The 25,264-nt window shown below is 43.6% G+C and overlaps 1 protein-coding gene and 1 non-coding gene across 2 annotated transcripts; one reads left to right on the forward strand and one right to left on the reverse strand.

Annotated features, from left to right (window-relative positions):
• On the forward strand, nt 1-730 carry LOC100283721 (uncharacterized). Its single transcript, NM_001156620.2, has one exon. It carries the CDS (start codon nt 116-118, stop codon nt 551-553), a length of 438 nt encoding a protein of 145 aa, NP_001150092.2. The 5' UTR covers nt 1-115; the 3' UTR covers nt 554-730.
• Nucleotides 731-15,362: 14,632 nt separating this feature from the next.
• LOC111590007 (small nucleolar RNA Z247) lies at nt 15,363-15,501 on the reverse strand. The gene has a single exon (XR_004852301.1). It is a non-coding gene; the product is annotated as a small nucleolar RNA Z247 (small nucleolar RNA).
• Nucleotides 15,502-25,264: the final 9,763 nt, after the last annotated feature.

Below are 25,264 nucleotides of genomic sequence, written 5' to 3' on the forward strand. Positions count from 1 at the left end.
TCCCCGGCCGCCTCCCCGCTATAAAGCACCTGCCTTGCCACCTCTCTGTCCTCACGACCACACACCACCGCTCCACACACAAGAAGAGAGCCGAGAGCTAGCTACCTAGCACGCGATGGCGATGGCGATGGCGATGTCCGCTTCCAAGATGATGGCGGTCGCGGCCGCCGCCCTGCTAGCCCTGGCCCTGGCCGTGTCGACCGCCGAGGCAAGGAACATCAAGACGACGACGACGGCGGCGACGGAGAAGAAGGACGACGCGGTGGTGCAGCCGCAGACCTTCCCGCCCTTCGACCGCCTCGGCGGCGGCGCGTCCCCGGCGTCCGGTGGCCTCCCCGGCACCTCGTCGGGCGGCAGCAGCATTCCAGCGTTCAGCATGCCGGGCAGCGGCAGCAGCAGCCTCCCCGGCGGGTCGTTCTTGCCCGGCAGCAGCGGCAGCATCGGCAGCATGCCCCTCTTCAGCGGCGGCTCCCCGGCCTTCAGCGGCTTCGGCGGCATGCCCGGGTCCCCCGCCGCCGGCTCCGCCGTCCCCGTGCACGGCAACGAGCCCTGAAAATCCGTCCGTCGCCGGAGCACATTATTGATCCAACTTGTGCCCTAGTACTCCTTTGTCTGCATTATATTGGAGAGTTGGTATTGCGTTTCGTTTGGTGTTTGCTTTGTTATTAGGCCTATCTACCGAGACATGTGATGTTTGTTGCGGTAAATTAAAACCGGTTGTATTCATGCTGCTGTTGTCTTTAATTTGTTAAGAACTGTTCACTATTTTGTTTGGCTTTCGGGACGCATTCAATCTATACTACTATATGTCTCTAACCAGGGCGTCCACATGCTTCACCGTGCCCCCGCCAGAGCGCGGACCACGCCTGCGCTCGCGATTCCCTTGCCCTCGCGTCCGCCGCCACGACCGCCGCGTCATCCCCGCCCATCCCCTCTAGTCATCCCGCCTCCCCCCACGCCGCACACTGCCCGCCATCCACTCTCCTGCCCCATCCCCACCGCCGTCATACGTGCCCCGCTCGCCCGAGATCCGCTGCAACAAATGATGTCTCCCCCGCGATACCGCGCGCCCCTGCCTCGGCGCACCCCCTCGCCCTCGTCCTCGGAGCCGTTGTCTTCCCCCCGTCCTCGGAGCATCATACACCATCGCGTCCTCGAGCGCCGCCGAGATCTCGCTCCACAATAGGCTTCACCATGCCCCCGCCCTTCCCCACTGCAACACGCAGCGCGCTTTCCCATTGCGTCCACGCCATTTCCGCCCGCCGTCCACGCCATTCCCCACCACAGTGCGACGCCATTCCCGCCCTCCGTCCAAGCCCTTCCCCACTTCCCTGCCGGAGACCACGCCCTTCCCCACCGGATCCGGCAGTGCGCATCCACTTCCCCACCGCTGTCTGCGCCCCTCGCCCCGGGATCCGACAGCATGCTTCCCCACCACGTTCATCGCCCGTCCCTCACCCCGCACGTCGTGACCGGACTGCCGCGCCCTCGCCCGACAGCTCCCCGCCACGACACCCTCCTAGCCCGCTCGGGATCCTCAACGCCCCCATCCCCCCCTCTCCCACCGGCCTCGAACTGCGATTGCCGCTCCCCTCGCCGTCCTCCTCGCTTGCTCTCTTGTTCCCCTAGCCACGCAGGAACTCCCAGGCTTCCAGCCCTGTCGAACCCCGCTCCCCCGTCAACCAGTCCAGCAGCTTCGGCAGCCACCGCGGAGGCAGAGGCGGCGACCAGCAAGAGCGGCATGCGCACCTCAGGCCAGCCTCTTCTCTCAACCAACCACAGGTAAATTATTGCCCTCGTTGTTTCTAATTGCCCTCTGCCTCTACGCATATAATTGGTTTGATCTCGCCCTAGGGGATGATATGGTTTTGATGAGAATTTAGGATCTCAATTGTAGCTTTAGAAAGCCCTATAGAAAATCAGAGGCGCAGAAGATTGGGGTGAAGCGGCTTACCTTTGCCGTGGCTGCCTGCGTGTTACTTATAGCGACAAAGCGCACTTCAGATTTACATTAACGTAACAAACCATGAGATATCTTCGGTCCAAGATAAGGGCTAACAAATAAACCAATCTAATCTATTCCTTGGCCGACTCTACTAGTTTGTTCCGAGTTACAAGGGGATAAGCATACAAGGAAGATAAACATGAATCATAGAATCTATCTAACATCCCCTCTCAATTACAACCGTATGAGGTTGAGATTGTGTTTGAAGTTTTCTAACTGTCTTGCGGGAAGAGGTTTGGTAAAACCATCTGCAATTTGATCCTTTGAAGAAATAAAGTCAATCTCCAATAATTTCTGTGTAACACGTTCTCTCACAAAATGATAATCAACTTCAATATGTTTTGTTCGAGCATGGAACACAGGATTTGCCGAGAGATACTTAGCTCCAATATTATCACACCAGAGTTTAGCTGCTCGTGGAGTTTGAACTCCTAACTCACGAAGAAGAGTTTGGATCCACATAATCTCAGCTGTAGTATTAGCTACTGCTTTGTACTCAGCTTCAGTACTTGACCTTGACACCGTGGGCTAGGAGTGGGCATTCGGTTCTTCGGTTCGGTTCGGTTCGGTTCCTCGGTTCTTGTAGAAATTCGGTTCTTCAAAAACTAGAACCGAAATAGCAAAACAAAGAAACTAGAACCGACTAGTTCGGTTCTCGGTTCTTCGGTTCGGTTCTTCGGTTCTAACCGAATTGTAAGAGCCACTCTAAAATTCTAAATAACAGCAACTTTTGCGAGAAATTTTAGCAACATCTCCCCACAAACAACCACCAGTGCACAATGCTTAAAATTTCATAGGTAATACATGGATGATTAGAGGTTCAACATAAGTCGATAAACACAACATTCGAATTTACAAACACATGTAACAAATTGAATCTAGTACTTACGGGTTTTTCGGTTCTTTCGGTTTTTTCGGTTCTTTGGAGTGCAGAACCGAAAATGTCTCATTTATTTCGGTTCTCAAAAAACCAGAACCGAATTTCATAACGGTTCCTTCGGTTCGGTTAGTTCGGTTCCGGTTCTCGGTTAGTTCGGTTCGGTTCCTCGGTTCCGGTTCTTTTTGCCTAGGCCTACCGTGGGCTGCTTACGTGCACTCCATGAAATCAAATTAGATCCTAGGAACACAGCAAATCCTCCGGTGGATCTTCTATCATATGAGAAACCAGTGATTAAAGAGGAACTAGATCTTTCAATCTTGAGTCCAGTCTTCACTGATTGTTTCAAATATCTAAGAATCCTTTTTACAGCCATCCAGTGATCTGTCGTTGGGCAGTGCAAGAACTGGCAAACTTTGTTTACAGGAAAGGCAATATCTGGTCTTGTAAGTGTTAAGTACTGAAGAGCACCCACAATACTTCGATACTGAGTTGAATCATTTTGACCCAAAGGAGTCCCTTTAGATGCCGAGAGCTTCTCACTGACTACTAAAGGTGTTGACACGGCTTTACAATTGTTCATGCCGACTTTCTTTAGTAAGTCAGATGCATATTTTCCTTGTGTCAGGATAATACCATTGTGAACATGGTTTACCTCAATTCCCAAGAAATAATTTGGCCTGCCTAGGTCCTTGAGGGCAAATTCTTGACCGAGTTGCCGCAGCAGTGATGCCATGGCATCGTGTGTTGAGCTGGCTACTATTATGTCATCCACATATATTAGAACAAATATATTCACATTTTCCTCATTGAAGTAAAATAACGATGTATCTGTGAAAGGGAAATGTGCCCTTGGGCCATTTCTAAGTATTTTGGTGATTAAGTGTCCAACACAAGTGCTTAAGTGTTAAATTATGCCAAGGAATCAAGGAGTGCGAATCAAGATTAAAGGTATGTTTCTAGACTTAGTACATTATTTTGAAGACTAATGTATTGTGTCTAAGTGCTAGAAATAGGAGAAACAATTATGAAGAAGTTAGCTGTGTACAACCAAAAGGCTGCTCGGTCTGGGTGCACCGGACAGTGTCCGGTGCGCCAGGCTAGCTCTGGTGAAAAGGCCGCTCTCAGGTAATCGTCGGCGGCGTACAGCTAAAATTCACCGGACTGTCCGGTGTGCACCGGACTATCCGGTGAGCCAACAGTCGGACGGGCCAACGGTCGGCCGCGCAATCCGCGCGCGACGCGTGGCAGAGCCAACGGTTAGAAGGGGCACCGGATTGTCCGGTGTGCACCGGACAGTGTCTGGTGCGCCAATGGCTCTGGATCTTCAATGGTCAGCTGCACCAAAACGGGAAAGAAATCCACACCGGACGGTGTCCAGTGGTGCACCGGACTGTCCGGTGCGCCAGGCGACAGAAGGCAAGAATTGCCTTCCTGGAATGCTCTCAACGGCTCCTAGCTGCCTTGGGGCTATAAAAGGGACCCCTAGGCGCATGGAGGAGTACATCAAGCATTCTCTAAGCATTCCTAAGCACCAAGACTCCAATTCCGCGCATTTGATTCTTTGTGATAGCAACTAGAGCTCCATTTGAGTAGAAAACTCTTTGGGTTGTGTTGTGAGCTCGAGTTGTGACTTGTGTGCGTGTTGTGCTCTCATTTTGTGTCTTGTGTGCGTTGCTCATCCCATCCTTACTTCCGTGCTTCTTTGTGAACATCAAATTGTAAGGGCGAGAGGCTCCAAGTTGTGGAGATTCCTCGCAAGCGGGATATAGTAAACAAAGCAAAACACCGTGGTATTCAAGTGGGTCTTTGGACTGCTTGAGAGGGGTTGAGTGCAACCCTCGTCCGTTGGGACGCCACAACGTGGAGTAGGCAAGTGTTGGACTTGGCCGAACCACAGGATAAACCACTGTGCCTATCTGTGTTGATCTTATTTTGGTTATTGTGTTTTGCAAAAACTCCTCTCTAGCCACTTGGCTTTATTGTGCTAACTCCTAATCAAGTATTTTGTGGCATTAAGTTTCAAGTTTTTCAGGATCACCTATTCACCCCCCCTCTAGGTGCTCTCAATTGGTATCAGAGCCGTTCTCTTCACATAAGGGAGTAATCGCCCGAAGAGATGGATCCTAAGGGCAAGGGGATGGTGGTCAATGATAAGGAGAAGGAGTCCTTCGTCAACGATCCAAAAGATGACAAGCCTACTGACTCGGGCTCGAGCCACAAAAGAAAAGACGGGAAGAAGAAGAAAACAAGGCGCATCAAGGAGATCGTCTACTATGACGACAGCGACGAGTCCTCTTCTTCCCAAAAGGGCAACGACGACAACGACTACGAGAAAAAGAAGACGGTTAACTCTAATTTTTCTTTCGATTACTCTCGTATTCCTCAAAGTACCAATGCTCATTTACTCTCCATTCCACTTGGTAAACCTCCTCACTTTGATGGAGAGGACTACGGATTTTGGAGTCACAAAATGCGTAGTCACTTGTTCTCTCTCCATCCAAGCATATGGGAGATAGTAGAAAGTGGAATGAAATTTGATAGTACTGATAGTACCATATTTATCAATGAGCAAATTCACAAAAATGCACAAGCTACTACTGTTCTTCTAGCATCATTGTGCAGGGATGAATACCATAAGGTGAGCGGCTTGGATAACGCCAAGCAGATCTGGGACACCCTCAAGATCTCGCATGAGGGGAACGGCGTCACCATGCTCACCAAGATGGAGTTGGTGGAAGGCGAACTAGGAAGGTTCGCAATGATTAGGGGAGAGGAGCCAACCCAAACGTATAATCGGCTCAAGACCCTCGTCAACAAAATAAGGAGCTATGGAAGCACACGATGGACGGACCACGACGTCGTCCGCCTAATGCTAAGGTCCTTCACTGTCCTTGATCCACATCTTGTAAACAATATTCGTGAGAATCCTAGGTACACCAAGATGACGCCCGAGGAAATACTTGGGAAGTTCGTAAGCGAGCGGATGATGATCAAGGAGGCAAGATACGTTGATGATGCGTTGAATGGCCCAATCCACGAGCCTCAAACCATTGCTCTCAAAGCAACGAGGGGCAAGGAAGTGCTACCTAGCAAGGTAGCACAAGTTGAGGCGGCAGGGCTCAATGAGGAAGAGATGACCCTCATCATCAAGCGTTTCAAGATGGCGCTAAGGGGTCGCAAGGAGCATCCCAACAAAAGCAAGACAAAGGGAAAGCGCTCCTGCTTCAAGTGTGGTAAGATTGGTCATTTTATCGCTAATTGTCCCGATAACGATAGTGACCAGGAACAAGAGAAGAAGAGGGAAAAGAAGAAGAATTACAAGAAGGCTAAGGGCGAGGCACATCTTGGCAAGGAGTGGGACTCGGATTGCTCGTCGTCCGACTCCGACAATGAAGGACTCGCCGCCTCGGCCTTCAACAAATTGTCCCTCTTCCCCAACGAGCATCACACATGCCTCATGGCAAAGGAGAAGAAGGTATGTACTCGAAACAATACTACTTATGCTTCTTCAAGTGGAGATGAATCTAGCGATGATGAAATAGACTATGATAGTTTGTTCAAGGGCTTAGATAGAACTAAGATTGATAAGATCAATGAGTTGATTAATGCCTTGAATGATAAGAATAGATTATTAGAAAAGCAAGAGGATCTTTTGTATGAAGAACATGATAAATTTGTAGAAGCACAAAATTCTCTTGCTTTAGAAGTTAAAAGAAATGAAATGCTTTCATGTGAATTGTCTACATGCCATGAATCTATCTCTAGCCTAAAAAGTGTTAATGATGATTTGAATGCTAAGTTAGAAATAGCTAGTAAATCAACCTCTCGTGAAGAACATGTTACGATTTGCAATAGGTGCAAAGATTTTAATGTTGATGCTTGTAGTGAACACCTAGTTTGCATTTCTAAACTAAATGATGAAGTGGCTAGTCTTAATGCTCAACTTAAGACTAGCAAAAATGATTTTGATAAACTAAAATTTGCAAGGGATGCCTACACTATTGGTAGACACCCCTCAATTAAGGATGGGCTTGGCTTTAAGAGGGAAGCCAAGAACTTAACAAGTCATAAGGCTCCCATCTCCGCCAAGGAGAAAGGGAAGGCCCCTATGACTAATAGTGTTCAAAAGAACCATGCTTTCATGTACCATGATAAGAGATATTCTAGAAATGTTCATAGGAGTTGTAATGATTAAAATGCCATGTTTGCTTCAAGTTCTTCCTATGTGCATGGTAGAGATATGCCTAGGAGAAATGTCATTCATCATATGCCTAGGAGAAATGTTGCTAATGTTCCTAGGAAAATTAATGAACTTTCTACAATTTATCATGCTTGCAATGCTTCCTTTGCAATTTGTAGAAAGGATAAGAAGGTGATTGCTAGGAAATTAGGGGCAAAATGCAAGGGAGATAAAATTTGCATTTGGGCCCCTAAGACCATTGTTACTAACCTTGTAGGACCCAACAAGAGTTGGGTACTTAAAACCCAAGCCTAAATTGCCTTGCAGGTTTATGCATCCGGGGGATCAAGCTGGATTATCGGCAGCGGATGCACAAACCACATGACAGGGGAGAAGAAGATGTTTACCTCCTACGTCAAGAACAAGGATTCCCAAGACTCAATCATATTCGGTGACGGGAATCAAGGCAAGGTCAAAGGACTAGGAAAGATTGCCATTTCATCCGAGCACTCTATTTCTAATGTGTTTTTAGTTGAGTCGCTTGAATATAACTTATTGTCTGTGAGTCAGCTTTGTAATATGGGATATAATTGCTTATTCACAAATGTAGATGTGTCCGTCTTTAGAAGGAGTGATGGTTCATTAGCTTTTAAGGGTGTATTAGGCGGCAAACTCTACTTAGTTGATTTTGCAAAAGAGGAGGCCGGTCTAGATGCTTGCTTAATTGCTAAGACTAGCATGGGCTGGCTGTGGCATCGCCGCTTAGCACATGTGGGATGAAGAACCTTCACAAACTTCTAAAGGGAGAACACGTGATAGGTCTAACAAATGTTACTTTCGAAAAAGATAGACCTTGTGCAGCTTGTCAAGCAGGTAAACAGGTGGGAAGCTCTCATCATACCAAGAACGTGATGACCACATCAAGACCCCTGGAGCTGCTTCATATGGACCTCTTCGGACCCGTCGCCTATCTAAGCATAGGAGGAAGTAAGTATGGTCTTGTTATAGTTGATGATTTTTCCCGCTTCACTTGGGTATTCTTTTTGCAGGATAAATCTGAAACCCAAGGGACCCTCAAGCGCTTCTTAAGGAGAGCTCAAAATGAGTTTGAGCTCAAGGTGAAGAAGATAAGGAGTGATAACGGGTCCGAGTTCAAGAACCTTCAAGTGGAGGAGTACCTTGAGGAGGAAGGGATCAAACACGAGTTCTCCGCCCCCTACACACCACAGCAAAACAGTGTGGTAGAGAGGAAGAACAGGACGCTCATTGACATGGCAAGGACGATGCTTGGAGAGTTCAAGACCCCCGAGCGGTTTTGGTCGGAAGCCGTGAACACGGCTTGCCACGCCATCAACCGGGTCTACCTTCATTGCCTCCTCAAGAAGACGTCATATGAGCTTCTAACCGGTAACAAACCCAATGTGTCTTACTTTCGTGTATTTGGGAGCATATGTTATATTCTTGTGAAGAAAGGTAGAAATTCTAAGTTTGCTCCCAAAGCTGTAGAAGGGTTTTTGTTAGGTTATGACTCAAATACAAAGGCGTATAGGGTCTTCAACAAATCATCGGGTTTGGTTGAAGTCTCTAGCGATGTTGTATTTGATGAGACTAATGGCTCTCCAAGAGAGCAAGTTGTTGATCTTGATGATGTAGATGAAGAAGATATTCCAACAGCCGCAATACGCACCATGGCGATTGGAGAAGTGCGGCCACAGGAACAAAAGGAGCAAGATCAACCTTCTTCCTCAACAATGGTGCATCCCCCAACTCAAGATGATGGATAGGTTCATCAAGAGGAGGCGTGTGATCAAGGGGGAGCACAAGATGATCATGTAATTGAGGAAGAAGCACAACCGGCACCTCCAACTCAAGTTCGAGCGACGATTCAAAGGAATCACCCCGTCGACCAAATTTTGGGTGATATTAGCAAGGGAGTAACTACTCGCTCTAGATTAGTAAATTTTTGTGAGCATTACTCTTTTGTCTCCTCTATTGAGCCTTTCAGGGTAGAAGAGGCCTTGCTAGATCCGGACTGGGTGTTGTCTATGCAGGAAGAGCTCAACAACTTCAAAAGAAATGAAGTTTGGACACTGGTGCCTCGTCCCAAGCAAAACATTGTGGGAACCAAGTGGGTGTTCCGCAACAAACAAGACGAGCACGGGGTGGTGACAAGGAACAAGGCTAGACTTGTGGCAAAAGGTTATGCCCAAGTCGCAGGTTTGGACTTTGAGGAGACTTTTGCTCCTGTGGCTAGGCTAGAGTCAATTCGCATATTGTTAGCCTATGCTGCTCACCATTCTTTCAGGTTGTTCCAAATGGATGTGAAGAGCGCTTTCCTCAACGGGCCAATCAAGGAGGAGGTGTACGTAGAGCAACCCCCTGGCTTTGAGGATGAATGGTACCCCGACCACGTGTGTAAGCTCTCTAAGGCGCTCTATAGACTTAAGCAAGCCCCAAGAGCATGGTATGAATGCCTTAGAGACTTTTTAATTGCTAATGCTTTCAAGGTTGGAAAAGCCGATCCAACTCTTTTCACTAAGACATGTGATGATGACTTATTTGTGTGCCAAATTTATGTCGATGACATAATATTTGGTTCTACTAACCAAAAGTCTTGTGAAGAGTTTAGCAGGGTGATGACTCAAAAATTTGAGATGTCAATGATGGGCGAGTTGAACTACTTCCTTGGGTTCCAAGTGAAGCAACTCAAGGATGGCACCTTCATCTCCCAAACGAAGTACACGCAAGACTTGCTAAAGCGGTTTGGGATGAAGGACGCCAAGCCCGCAAAGACTCCAATGGGAACCGACGGACATGTTGACCTCAACAAAGGAGGTAAGTCTGTTGATCAAAAGGCATACCGGTCTATGATAGGGTCTTTACTTTATTTATGTGCTAGTAGACTGGATATTATGCTTAGCGTATGCATGTGTGCTAAATTTCAATCTGATCCAAGGGAGTGTCACTTAGTGGCTGTGAAGCGAATTCTTAGATATTTAGTTGCTACGCCTTGCTTCGAGATCTGGTATCCAAAGGGGTCTACCTTTGACTTGATTGGATATTCAGACTCCGACTATGCTGGATGTAAGGTCGATAGGAAGAGTACATCGGGGATGTGCCAATTCTTAGGAAGGTCCCTGGTGTCGTGGAGTTCTAAGAAACAAACTTCCGTTGCCCTATCCACCGCTAAGGCCGAGTATGTTGCCGTAGGACAGTGTTGCGCGCAACTACTTTGGATGAGGCAAACCCTCAGGGACTTTGGCTACAATCTGAGCAAAGTCCCACTCCTATGTGATAATGAGAGTGCTATCCGCATGGCGGATAATCCTGTTGAACACAGCCGCACAAAGCACATAGACATCCGACATCACTTTTTAAGAGATCACCAGCAAAAGGGAGATATCAAAGTGTTTCATGTTAGCACCGAGAACCAGCTAGCTGATATCTTGACCAAGCCTCTAGATGAGAAGACCTTTTGCAGGCTACGTAGTGAGCTAAATGTCTTAGATTCGTGGAACCTGGATTGATTTATAGCATACATGTGTGTTATGCCTTTGATCATGTTCCTTATGCATTTTGTTGTATATTTATGGTGCTCAAGTTGTACAAACACTCCCCAGACCTCAAAAGTTCATGTGTGAGTGATGCACATATTTAGGGGGAGATGTGCTACAACTTGACCCTTTGAGACTAACTGTGTACTTGAGTTTGCTTGATTTAGTCTCAAAAGTGGATTGAAAGGGAATGTTGGACTTGGACCATGAAAGACTTCCACTGCACTCCGATGAAAGAGTAACTAACTCCAAGTTCATTTCCATGCTCGTATTGCCTTTTTGATCTTACTTGAGGATTTTGGTGAGGCAATGGGGTTAAAGGGCAAAAAATGATCTCGTTTTGGTGCTTGATGCCAAAGGGTGAGAAATTAAAGGCCACAGCAATAAATGGATCAGCTACCACTTGAGAATTTTGAAAATAGTAGAGTTAGGACTTTTGATTTGTCAAAATTCTTAATGTCTCCTTTTTATCAAAAGTTGGTCTCTTGTGGGGAGAATGTTTGATTATGGGAAAAAGGGGGAGTTTTTGAAACTTTGATCAATTTCTCTTGGAATACCTTTCTCTCTACCTCAACAAGTGCATTTGACTTAGAGATAGGTAGTTGAGTTTGATTTGCAAAAACAAACCAAGTGTGGCAAAAAATGATCCAAATATGCCAAATTTGAATCAAAACAAATTTGTGTTCTCATTTGCATTGATGTTGCACTTCTTTTAGCTGTTGTTTGTTGTGTTGGCATAAATCACCAAAAAGGGGGAGATTGAAAGGGAAATGTGCCCTTGGGCCATTTCTAAGTATTTTGGTGATGAAGTGTCCAACACAAGTGCTTAAGTGTTAAATTATGCCAAGGAATCAAGAAGTGCGAATCAAGATTAAAGGTATGTTTCTAGACTTAGTACATTGTTTTGAAGACTAATGTATTGTGTCTAAGTGCTAGAAACAGGAGAAACAATTATGAAGAAGTTGGCTGTGTACAGCCAAAAGGCTGCTCGGTCTGGGTGCACCGGACAGTGTCCGGTGCGCCAGGCTGGCTCTGGTGAAAAGGCCGCTCTCGGGTAATCGTCGGCGGTGTACGGCTAAAATTCACCGGACTGTCCGGTGTGCACCGGACTGTCCGGTGAGCCAACAGTCGGCCGGTCCAACGGTCGGCCGCGCAATCCGCACGCGACGCTTGGCAGAGCCAACGGTCAGAAGGGGGCACCGGACTGTCCGGTGTGCACCGGACTGTTCGGTGTGCACCGGACAGTGCCTGGTGCGCCAACGGCTCTGGATCTTCAATGGTCAGCTGCGCCAAAACGGGAAAGAAATCCACACCGGACAGTGTCCGGTGGTGCACCGGACTGTCCGGTGCGCCAGACGACAGAAGGCAAGAATTGCCTTCCTGGAATGCTCTCAACGGCTCCTAGCTGCCTTGGGGATATAAAAGGGACCCCTAGGCGCATGGAGGAGTACATCAAGCATTCTCTAAGCATTCCTAAGCACCAAGACTCCAATTCCGCGCATTTGATTCTTTGTGATAGCAACTAGAGCTCCATTTGAGTAGAAAACTCTTTGGGTTGTGTTGTGAGCTCGAGTTGTGACTTGTGTGCGTGTTGTGCTCTGATTTTGTGTCTTGTATGCGTTGCTCATTCCATCCTTACTTCTGTGCTTCTTTGTGAACATCAAATTGTAAGGGCGAGAGGCTCCAAGTTGTGGAGATTCCTCGCAAGCGGGATATAGTAAACAAAGCAAAACACCGTGGTATTCAAGTGGGTCTTTGGACCGCTTGAGAGGGGTTGAGTGCAACTCTCGTCCGTTGGGACGCCACAACGTGGAGTAGGCAAGTGTTGGACTTGGCCGAACCACGGGATAAACCACTGTGCCTATCTGTGTTGATCTTATTTTGGTTATTGTGTTTTGCAAGAACTCCTCTCTAGCCACTTGGCTTTATTGTGCTAACTCCTAATCAAGTTTTTTGTGGCATTAAGTTTCAAGTTTTTCAGGATCACCTATTCACCCCCCCCCCCCTCTAGGTGCTCTCAATCTGTCTTTAAGGAATTAAACCCTAGACTTTGTAATTTAGAGCTTAGACGGGAGTACCAAGCTCGTGGAGCTTGTTTCAAGCCGTATAATGCTTTATCCAACTTGCACACATAATGGGGTTTGGTTTTATCTTCATACCCTGGAGGTTGTTTCATGTAAACTTCCTCTTCCAAATATCCATGCAAGAAAGCATTTTGAACATCCAACTATCTCAAACTCCACCCTCTGGAAATAGCTAGCGAGAGGACTATTCTAATGGTAGCTGGTTTGACAACTGGACTAAAGGTATCTTCATAATCTATGCCATATCGTTGTTTAAAACCTTTTGCAACAAGTCTGGCCTTGTATCTATCTAGGCTCCCATCTGCTTTTCTCTTGATTTTGTAAACCCACTCACATTCTATTATATTATTGCCTTTCTGAGGTGGAACTAAGTGCCATGTTTTGTTTTTGATCAAAGCATCAAATTCATTATCCATTGCATTCTTCCATTTTTTATCTTTTAGTGCATCTACCAGAGATCGTGGTTCACTAGCTGCAGTAAATAAACCATACCGAATTGTGCCATCATGATATACCTTAGGCTTCCTGATCCCTGCTTGCAGTCTGGTGGTAGGACGTGTCCCAGTCAATGCAGGAGCATGAGCTGTAGCGTCTGCAGCTTCTGTCGACAGAGCAATATCACCACTAGCCGCTGTTGTATCACCACTAGCTGCTGCTGTACTAGTTGATGTCGTGTCATTGTGATGCCCCCCATGCTCGACAGGTGAGAGTGAGCCAGGAGACGTGGCGTCATCGGCCGAGGGCATGGCAGCACCATGATCCCCATGGCGTGTCACCTCTTGAACCGAAGAGGAGTCTTGGATTATTGAGTGCCACACGTCACCTATGGGAATAGGAGCATGCCCCACGTTATCCAATGGAACAGGTGCATGTACCAACCCAAGCTGATTATCCACCAAAAAATCCGGTTCTGGAGATAATAACGGCAGATCCTGTGGAGATTTATTTGCTGCAGGAAAAATGTTAGCGGCAGGATCATTAATTACCAATTCAACTATGTATTCATCCCCAGACTTTGATAATTTGGTGGGTACTAGAGAAATTTCAGCTCGAAGACGGGGGCCAACATTTGTATGAAGTTTGACGAAGGAAAAAATTTCCTCATCGAATATGACATCACGAGAAATATAGACTCGCCCAGTTGTGATATCAAGGCATTTAAAACCTTTATGGAGGCTGCTATACCCAAGAAAGACACATTCCTTGGAACGAAATTGAAGCTTGTGTTGATTATAGGGTCGGAGGTTGGGCCAGCAGGCACAACCAAAGATTCTAAGGGATGAATACTCGGGTTTGGTATGAAACAGGCGTTCTAGAGGTGTCTGGTAGGATATAACTTTGCTTGGTGTGCGATTGATGAGGAAGGTTGCAGCGAGAAATGCTTCATCCCAAAATTTAAGTGGCATGGAGGCTTTGGCAAGGAGAGATAATCCTACTTCAACAATGTGATGATGTTTTCTTTCTGCGGATCCATTTTGTTGGTGAGTGTGAGGACAAGAAACATGATGAGATATTCCTATTTTGGTGAAGAAGGGATGAAGTTTTTCATATTCTCCACCCCAATCAGTTTGAACAGTGATGATTTTCCGATAAAAAATTCTTTCAACAAGATTTTGAAATTCACAAAATTTCTGAAACACTTCAGACTTTAATTTGAGAAGGTAAATCCATGTGAATTTGCTAAAATCATCAATAAAACTTACATAATATTTATTTCTGCCAGCAGACTCGGGTGCAGGCCCCCAAACATCAGAAAACACGAGATCTAAAGGATGTTTCAAGACACTCAAAGATTTAGGAAAGGGTAACTGGTGGCTTTTGGCTTGCTGGCAAGCACTACACACATACTCTTTATTTGACTTGATTTGACATGGGAGATGAAAACCACTAATTACTTTTTGAACTATGGGTGCTGCTGGATGACCTAGGCGGCTATGCCATCGTTCAAAAGACGGTTTGACTGCTCCAAAGGCTTGCTTTGCTGATGCAGAAGGTAGAGGGTACAACCCCTTGTGACATCTTCCTTTAAAAAGAGTGTGCTTCGTTCTCCGATCCTTTATCAAGAAATAATTAGGATGAAATTCAAGAAAGACATTATTATCTGAAGTGAGACGATGAACATAAATAAGATTTTTGGTGGCTTGAGGAGCATGTAAGACATGATTTAGATTAAGATTACGAGTCTGGGTGTGAATAATAGTTTTACCAGTATGATTAATGTTCATACCTGCTCCATTGGCTGTGTGGATTTGATCATCGCCATTGTATTTCTCCCGGAGGGCCAACTTATTGAGATCTCCGGTTATATGATCAGTAGCACTCGTATCCGTGTACCAATTAGTATCCACGGTATAGGATGTCATGGCAGCAGCAGCAACATGCCTTGGATCAGGAACAAAATTCTCATCATACCTGTACCAGCATTTGTTGGCAGTATGTCCTTTCTTGAAACACACTTGACATGGATCAGACAGAGTGGTGGTGTTGTTTCGGGGTCCTTGATTTGCCTGTCGCGAACTGTTATTGCCATGAGAGTTGAAGTTTCTCCCATTTCGGCCTCCGCCGCGATTGTGGCGTCCTGTACTACCCCGACCACGGCGATTTGCAGAGTTGGCCAAGTATCCAGACGATTGCCCATTGTTACGCAGATTCACCCTTGTTTCAAATGCAAGTAATTGTGAATATAATTCACTAACAGAGATTGGTTCAGTTCGGCCAAGGACAGATGACACCACAGAGTCGTATTCTTCACCAAGACCGGTGAGGATATACTCCACCAGTTCATCATCTTCAAGAGGTCGCCCGGCTGTAGCCATTTCGTCGCCGAGGGCCTTCATCTTGCCGACATAGTCGGCCACAGAGCTGCTGCCTTTCCGGGCGGTGGACAGAGCTAGCCGAGTATTTACAGCACGAGCTCGTGTTTGAGATGAAAATATAGTTTCTATATGACGCCATACCTCCATAGCAGTTGTCTTGGAGGAGACTTGGATTAATACTTCCTTCGATATGGAAGCAAGCAGGAAGCTTAGGACTTGTTGATCCAAGGCCACCCAGTCTTCATAAGCAGGATTGGAGATCTTGATGATTTTGTCTCCATCTCTGCTTTGGGGTTCGGCATCAGGCATTATAGCCTTGCCGGTGAGGAAACCTTCTAGGCGAGCACCACGCATGGTGGCAACAACTTGAGCCTTCCAGGTTGAGTAGTTTGTTTTGGCAAGCTTCTCTGAGATGGGATGAGTAATCATGGGAGTAAAGCTGGATGTGAGGGAGGAGGAATTGCCGGCCATGATCTTATTTCTTGGCTCTGGTACCATATAGAAAATCAGAGGCGCGGAAGATTGGGGTGAAGCAGCTTACCTTTGGTGTGGCTGCCTGCGTGTTACTTATAGCGACAAAGCGCGCTTCAGATTTACATTAACGTAACAAACCATGAGATATCTTCGGTCCAAGACAAGGGCTAACAAATAAACCAATCTAATCTATTCCTTGGCCGACTCTACTGGTTTGTTCCGAGTTACAAGGGGATAAGCATACAAGGAAGATAAACATGAATCATAGAATCTATCTAACAAGGCCAGCAATGGCCACGAAGGACACCAGAGGTTGGGCAGCACGGCACCACCAGTTTCCAGCCTGCACTCACGCATGGTTAACCACCTAATTTTTCTTCTTGTTTATTTCTTTTCAGGGAAACCATTAAAAGGGTTTAACTTTCAATTTGGTAGTATATAAATATTAATGGGTTGCCGGTATGATTTTCTTATCCCTTTTTACCTCCAGCTTGGGGCAGAAGCTATATAGAAGAAATTACCTTTTGCTTTCTACTTACATGACATCTATTAAATATAAAAATTTGTACAACAATTTCATGCTAGGAGAAGCTCAGCTCCTCCAAACTTGGATGAACAAAAACATAATCAGGTATCTTAATATACTATAATTGTGTTAATCTCTACTACTATAATTGTGTTCCATTGTATTCAGAGCTAGCATTCATTCCTCGGGTCGCTGCTCAAATGAAAGGGCGCGTGTATTAGGGGATGATAATCACACTGTTTATCAGAATGAAACTATGATCTTCTTTTTTTTGTCAAAGATGATTTGGGCTTCTATGAGCTTCAAACATGGATGGACTGCATTCGACCAGTTAACTGTTTCTCAGCAGGAAAAAAAAAGAATGCTTACCTATCCCACAAAGATTTGGTTAGTTACTTCATGCTTTCTCTATTCCTCTCTTAATACTTAGCTCTATTTGATTGATATGTGCTATACTGCTATGTGCTATTTTTTATTTTTGTATCTCAACTTAATCTTTGAGAACTGTATGTACCACTATTTCTGTATACTTAGCTCTATTTTTATTCAGGTCAACAGCTGGCAGCACTTGCCGCAGCACAAAACTTTTGCCTGACTGTTTCTACATAAATAGGTTCTATCATACAAGCAACTTTGGTCTAAATGGGCCATGCCTAACTGTTTCTACATAAATAGGTTTTGTCATACAAGCAACTTTGGTCTAAATGGGCCAATTTCCTGCCCAGCGCCACCCTCTGCCTCGACACCCCCTAGCTGCCCTCTGCCTCGACGCCCCGTGTCGATGCCCCAGCTACTGAAGTCGTCCTCAGAAGGACGTATTCGAAAACCTGCACCAAATGCTTTCATCTCGGTTCCTACTCGAGATTTATGCCACCAAGTAGTGAACCTTAGCGTACTTTTATGTGAGTGTTCTATGACTAAGTTTGGGTTTAATTGTTTCAACGCAAGCTTTAGTAGTTATGTTTTGCATCTCACATGGATATGTAAGGATTCATATGTATTGTATGCTATAGATGAAGGTAAACCTTGCTTAACCAAACCAAATCCAAGTAAGTAACTCCACATTTTTAAACTTTACAATTCTTCCGATCTGAACCTTTACCTGAACTATGAACTATTGATTACTGTAGAAAACGAGTCATCTAATGTTTTCTTACATTCTCCTTGACTATGGGCCCTGAGTATCACATCTCTCAGGTGAGTCTCTAACTTTGAACTTTTTATCATGATTGATTGTTATAGGGCTATCGTTTATTGTACACATCTTATCTATCATTGCACATTTCAGAAAGTTTCTGAACTATATTTATAATCTTGCCAATAATAAATTCATAATCCCTGCAAAATGTTGACCAAAATGATTCCCTCAACGTGGTCAGAATTGAGCAACAGAACGCTGATGAACGGACACTACAACTTCCTGAGAAACACAAGGTACACATATCCTTCCTTTTCTTTTTGACACCATTGAGTTTTCTTTTAGTTTCATCCACCGAACTTAATCTGGGTTCCAATTCTCAAACAGAAATATGAGAATGCTTTGAACAAAATCCTGCAGTTAGAATGGTGTGAAAATCGGGAACAAGGTTGATCATGTTTGTAACTCCCCGTTCCAAATTATAAGACATTTTGGTATTTCTAGATAATATGTATCTATACATAACTTATATCTTGGTGCGTGACAAAAGCTATAAATCTAGAAAGGCTAGAACACATTATAATTTGGAAAGGGTACTAATTTACTATGCTCGGCTTATAATGTTGACATCATAGATTAGGTATCCAAGCCCGCTTATACAACTTGCAGCCCTTACTATATAAAACTTGGTGTCTTTGCTATCTGTAGTAAGTTGTGTCCAACTTCTTAATTCTTGCTATCTGTTGTGAGCATGGGAGACACGATCACAGAACAGTTGAGGTAATTTTTGTCCTTACTTTTTTATTTTTTATTTCTCATGTTAAATCATCCCTTGTTTCTTTTATGCTCAGTGGTACATTGAGACAACTTTGCACCTACAATTGTTTTATATACTATGACACTCTCTTTTGTCTATGCATGATGCCCTGATCCTGATTTAGAATTTGTTAGAGAGCAAGTGGGTGTGTCGATAACTCATCAACTATTCAGCCAACATTAGTATTGTGTAGGCAAGACACAGGCTCGTGTTCTTTTCGTAGTATGCAGTAGTTTACTGCCCCCTATGAAGTATTATAGTATTGAGTTTGCTTTTATATCCTGTTGCTAAATCACCACTTTTGAGTGTCACTAAACATGCTTGTCAATGGTGTTTGATCGAACTTAGAATTGTCTTATGATTAGGTACATCAGAATCAGTGAATCTACTTTGGTCGCATTCACTGTTATGTGCTTGTTTGTTTCGATGGATGATGGTTAGGGTCCTATTTGCTACACATGCCAACCAGTTTCATTTATCATATATGTTATTTGAGCAGGCACTTGGATAATTCACTGCAAATGTGCAACTATTTTAGTGCTGAGTAGATTCAGTTTCCTTTGGTTAGTATAAGTAAAAAAATATAAAGAAATTACCTGGAAAAACTTTTCTGAAAACTGTTGATATCATGCAACCTCTCTATTGTGTTTCCACATTTTCTTTATTTTTGTTGACATTTTCAACAGATTTCAACAACTTGACTGTAGGCTTGGAGTCCTATAAGCACAAAGTAGCAAAAGCTGTTGTGGATTATGGCTTTCATATGGCCTGATAGCCATTACAAAGTGGGATGATGAGGTTGCAAGGGAAATGGAAGTCATGGTTAGGGAATGTGGTCAGTGTATACATTTTGTTTTTTCCTCTACTGTTGTTTATTTTTCTTAAGGAATTAAACCAAACTTTGTTACATAGAGCAACTCATATGCATCGACGTGAGAACCAGCTTTTTTTAATGGAAAAGTATATTACATTTTTTATGGCCTGGTGCGTGACTGCATGATATCAATTTCAAAATTGCAGGGATAAATTCTTTCAGGTTTTTCATGACATATAAAGGCCCGTTGATGGTCACCGATGACCTCCTCCTGCAAGGCCTAAGAAATGCAAGTCGCTTAGTTCCTTTGGTATGGTTCATGCAGGATGGTGATGTTGTTGCCGAGGGACAATAACGGATGATTGTCCTCTGGATAGCTGGTCAAGAAAGGGCATGCTCTCTTGTGACCTCCAATTGTAAACCTAATTCCAACCTTCTATTCTTCTATTACGCTCCTAACCAAGCTATGTCAGGCCTTTCAGTTCAGATAACAAATCTCTCACAAATAGCCATCTACTACAATTGATTTAGTTCATGTGGCAGTGCTCATATTGTCATAGTATGGTAACGTGTTGTTGTATGTTCATGTTTGATTCCACTTGTGTTATAGCTCTCACATAGACTAGATGTCCACCTAGAGGGAGGAACCAGAACAGCTGGTCAAGGCCTTGGCGAGACCAACCTGCCCTTCTGATCACCTCAGACTAGGTAGGGTGTTCAAGTTCAGCCTTGTTATTGATTCTGTTGAATGAGTTGCTCTCCAACCTTCAACTTTTATTGCTTGGAACATCATCACTGACTTTCACTAACCTTGAAGTAGAGTGTGCTTCCACATTCTCTTCTCTCAATGTGTGGGTACCTTGGGCAAATGTGTTTCTATGTTTCCTGGGTTGTGTTGGCTAGCCCCTGATATAAAGTGATCATTGCCTATCTATTAATTAGATTGATTAATTGTCCATTATTTACTATTTATTTGTTACTGATATTTTATTGTTGTTCTTGTTGTACTCTTGACCTTTGTAAATGTTATTGCTCATTCCTTTTTTTAAAGCAGTCTGCTTCTGACTGTCACTAAATATGTTGTAATTTTTAGCAATGGCCTGTTAGCTGTGTTCAGTTACGTGGATGATACTTAGGGTGTTTGTTTGGTATTATAATCTATCCAGATTATATAATCCAATAATTTTTGAACTAAGTGTTAGTTCAAAAGTTGTTAGATTATTTAATCTGGTTAACAAACACCCCCTTAAACAATAGTGAATAGGATTCACTTTGTAACATCAAGAAAGTGGATGACGGTGAACCCAGGAAAATTCTGTTTTTTCCTCTTCTTTTTTACACCTTAGCTTGATGCAATGGTACTGATGGTTGCAATGTAGTGGTGAAACAACTAGATTAAAATAACAAAATTTATGTAGGGATAGGATCACAAATGTATTAAGAAACCTTTTTCTCATAACAGTACTGTGAAATTATGTATTTCCGTTGCAACGCACGGGCACTCACCTAGTTCAAATATGAAGCTCACTGCCGCTTGAAAAATTAAGCTGGCAAGCATACGCCTTTGATGATTCCTTTGAACCGCTTATGATATTAACGTTCATTCGCTGTGGAGGTTGTGGCCTTGCACGAGATCCGAAATATAATGCTATTCCTCATTTGAGAGTCCTCATTCCCTTGCCTCTATATATAGTCCCTGTTTGGGAGGGCTCTGACTCCTCTAAAATTGGTTCCAATCGAGGCTCTTTTAAAGGAGCAGCTTCTTTGCCGGAGCCGATGTCTTTTACAAATCGTTTGGCAAAACGGCTCTTTACTGAATGCCAGCGAGAGGCTGCACGTGGTGGGAGAGGCTGCACGTGGTGTCTGCGCACTGGGATGGGAGCGGAGCCAGTGCGAGAGCAGGTTTTTTGGGCTCCGGCTCTTAGGAGCTAAACTTGTTTCTGCTCTCTTTAAAGAGTCATTTCAACAGACTCATTTGGGAGAGCTCCGTCGTGGAGTAGGAGCTGGAGCCACGGGAGAGCCGTCCCAAACGGCCTCGTAGTATGTATTACACAAGTTGGAAGCAAATGCAGACCACATGCACTACATGATACTACACCCGGCTGGCCACGAACAAAGCATGTACCAAAAAGCTGGATATTTCAAACGAAGGGGAAAATAGGAAATAGCATCAGTAAAAAAATTCCACGATAATGTAAGATTAAATTTAAAAACAAGATCAGAACATCAAGATGATACAAAGTTCTTGAAGATAAAAACTTCCGGCCTCTGCAACACACAACCTAAACAAAAGAAGCACCTAGCAAAGTCCTAAGGCGCTAACCAACTTAGCTCTAAAGGCTAACAATCTTAAGACTAGAAAGCCATCCAATAGCCAAGAGTAAACAAACTTTGGCAACTCAGTTCTAGTGACTTTCAATTCTAAGATTAAATTGCCATCCATGTGCCTGGGTAAAACACTCATTGTCCACAACCATTAACTGCTCCATGTGCCTAGGTAAAACACTCATTGTCCACAACCATTAACTGCTGCAAAGCTGCTGCAACCATAACATGTGAGTCTTGCTTCTACAACCCAGTCCACATATGTAACAAATGGATAGTAGAGAAGATAACCTGCACATGAGAAAAATATTTTGATTTTCCAAAAAACAATGTCATTTCTCTTAAGCCATATGGTCCAACATAGAGCTCGACCCCCCAAAACGGCCAAAGATTTTAGATTTTTATCCACATTAACTAGCCAACTTCCAAACATGTGATTGACGCTATGAGGTAGGTCAAGATTAAGGGTCACTTTGACTATACTCCAAACTGTTTGAGCAAAACGACATTCAAAGAACAGGTGTCTAGTTATCTCATCCTGGAGACAAAAACAACATGTTTTGTTTCCATGCCAGTTTCGCTTTGCTAGATTATCCTTGGTGAGAATCACACCCCTTCGTAAATACCATATATAATAAAATCTTTATTTTCAGTGGTGCTCTTAGTTTCCTTAGATTTTTGTTTGAATTTGGAACCAGTGTTCTTATCATGGCTTGATAAAACGATTTCACCGAGAATTTCCCATTTGGATTTAAATTCCAATGAAACTGATCATGCCCTTGTGCCAAAGAAAAGTTAGTCAATCATGATAGCAATTCATTCCACACTATTAGTTTAGGTCCAAAAGATCCCTCCGCTAAATGAAGTTGGGCGAGTTTGTTCGTAAAGCCTCCGCAATAATAATGAATTTGGATCTAGTTATATTATACAGCTCAGGGTACTAATATTTAAGAGTAGAATTCCACAACCAAATATCTTCCCAAAATCTAACCTGTGATCCATCATTATAATGAAAGATCCAAAGCGAAGGTATTCTTGCTTTGCTTTCATCAAACTGGACCAAAAATGTGAATCTCCCTGTTTCCACTCTACCTCCACTAGTGGTTTAGAAGCAAAATATTTATCGTGGATTACTTTTGGCCAAGTGTCATCTATTGTTGAAAGCTTAAAAAGCAACTTGCCTAACAGGGCTAAATTTTTAATGTTTAGATCATGCATCCCGAGCCCCCTGATCTTTAGGTTGGGATAAAATACTCCACTTAACAAGCCGATATGTTTTTTTTCTTATTTTCATCGCCTTGCCAGAGGAATCTAGATCTAAAATAATCAAGCTTCTTAATGACCCCCTTTGGTATAGAAAAGAAAGACATCATATATATTGGAAGGCTACGAGTTTATTTGTGTCAATCTTCCTCGACTTCCTTCCAATCTGCATTTCAAAGTTTTCTGTAGTGTATGGGGATACCAAGATATTGTAAGGGGAATTCACCAGATTTGCATCCAAAGATACTTGTGTATTGATCAATTGAATCATGTGCTTCCCCGAAACAGTAGAGTTCTCCCTTATGGAAGTTTATTTTTAGTCCTGAGATTTGCTCGAAGGCACATAAAATAAGCTTCATGTTTCATGCGCTATCAAGATTGTGATCAAGAAATAAAATACTATCATCTGCATACTGGAGGATGGATAAGCCACCATCAACTAGATGTGGGACCACTCCATCCACTTGCCCCTCGTCTTTGGCTTTGTTAACAAGCACTACACAAAAATCATACACTTCCTACGGTTTTTTAACTTTCTACATCTTTTATAGCAAGCATATCTGCTACAATGTTGAAAAGAAGCGGGGACCAAGGATCTCCTTGTCGAAGACCTTTTTTAGTTTGGAAAAAGGGCTCGACCTCATCATTTACATTTATCGCTACACTTTCTCCAGAAATGAAAGATTGCACCCAAGAGATCCAGTTAGACGAGAAACCTTTCATTTGCAAGGATTGTAGTAGGAAGGTCCACTTGACATTATCATACACTTTTTCAAAATCAATTTTAAGGATCAGTCCATTGAGTTTTTTCTTGTGTAGTTCATGAATTGTCTCATGCAAAATTACAACTCCTTCAAGGATATTTCGCCCATGCATGAAAGCTATCTGGGATGGGCTAATGACTTTGTCTACTATTGCATTCATTCTATTTGTAGCTACCTTTTTAAAACTTTTGTAGCTCACATTTAAAAGGCAAATGGGTCTATATTACTGGATAATGTTTGCATATGTAACTTTAGGTATAAGTGTGATTACACAAAAGTTTAGACTAAAGAGTGGTAGATCCCCTCTAAAAAGAGCTTGGAACAATAGTAATATGTCCCCTTTGATGGCATTCCAAAACCTTTGATAAAACTCTGCTGGAAATCCATCAGGCCCTGGTGCCTTGTTATGTTCCATTTGAAAAATTGCATCACTGGTTTCTTGTTCTTGGAAGGGGGTTGTAAGAAGCTCATTTTCATCACCAGAAACCTACGATATATCCAAGTTTTCACTCTCATTTAGAGTGAATAGGCTATCCTCGGGTTCACCGAATAGCTTTTTGTAAAAGCTAGTAACGTAGACTTTGAGATTTTATTGCCCCTCAATATTTCCATTAGCATCGTTTAGGAAGAAAATTTCTTTTCTTCCTATGTTTACCATTTGCAATCATTTGGAAGTATCTACAGTTATTGTCTCCCAAAAGAACATTCTATACTTTGGCACATTGTTAATATTTAATTTCTTCTTCTCGGAGGAGAGTGGTTAATTGCTCACGAGATTGATTCAGATTAATTATTTCAGCCTCAGTCAATTCCCTAGCCTCCGCAGCAATATCCTATGTACTAATGGTAGATTGTAACTCCACTCACCATTTTTGTTAGATGCCCAACCACGTAGATACCTACGAAGGTTACCCAATTTAAGGTTCCACTTTTGAATTGAATTTTTGCCTCTCACTGGTTTGTTCCATATACCTATCGGCTGAAGATTAGCAGGAATTCGAGGAGCACAAGAAGCAACTGATCAAGGAGGCCGAGACGAAGTACTTGTCCAATTTCAAGGTGGACTCTAATTAGAAAGTCGTTCAGCAAAGGGAGACTGACCTGGCATCGCTCCAACCTACTATGACTACCCCCACTTTAAGTAACACGAACGACATCCAAGCTCTTAGGGCATTAATGTTCGTTAGACTTGGTCAAGTGAGTGTTAATGCTTGTTACTTTTGGTGATTCACATCACTTAGACGACTTGGTGGTGATAAGAAATTCGGTGATCACTTAGAAAGCTTGTGGGTGACCCAAGTCAAAGGTATATAAGGTTATGAGTGGCTCACCGTGTCAACAAGACAAATAATCAACTCATAGAGAGCTCTTTGTTCTTGTGGATCAAGAGAGAGCAATACTCTTGTGTGGGTGCTTTAACAACTAATGCAAAGTGTTGACCTTTTTATATACCTTAACAAAACATCAAGGTGTTCGTAATTTTCTTTACTTCGAGCAGTTTCATTAAGTATTTATATTAATAGAATTGTTATGCTAATATAGTACTAAGACTTGGGTTGTAAAACTTTTGATCGATATATAAAAATGGATGAAGTTGGCCTTGATAATAGATTTTAATTTAGAA

The sequence above is a fragment of the Zea mays genome, chromosome 8 (genome assembly GCF_902167145.1).
Source record: "Zea mays cultivar B73 chromosome 8, Zm-B73-REFERENCE-NAM-5.0, whole genome shotgun sequence".
In the NCBI taxonomy this organism is placed as follows: domain Eukaryota; kingdom Viridiplantae; phylum Streptophyta; class Magnoliopsida; order Poales; family Poaceae; genus Zea; species Zea mays.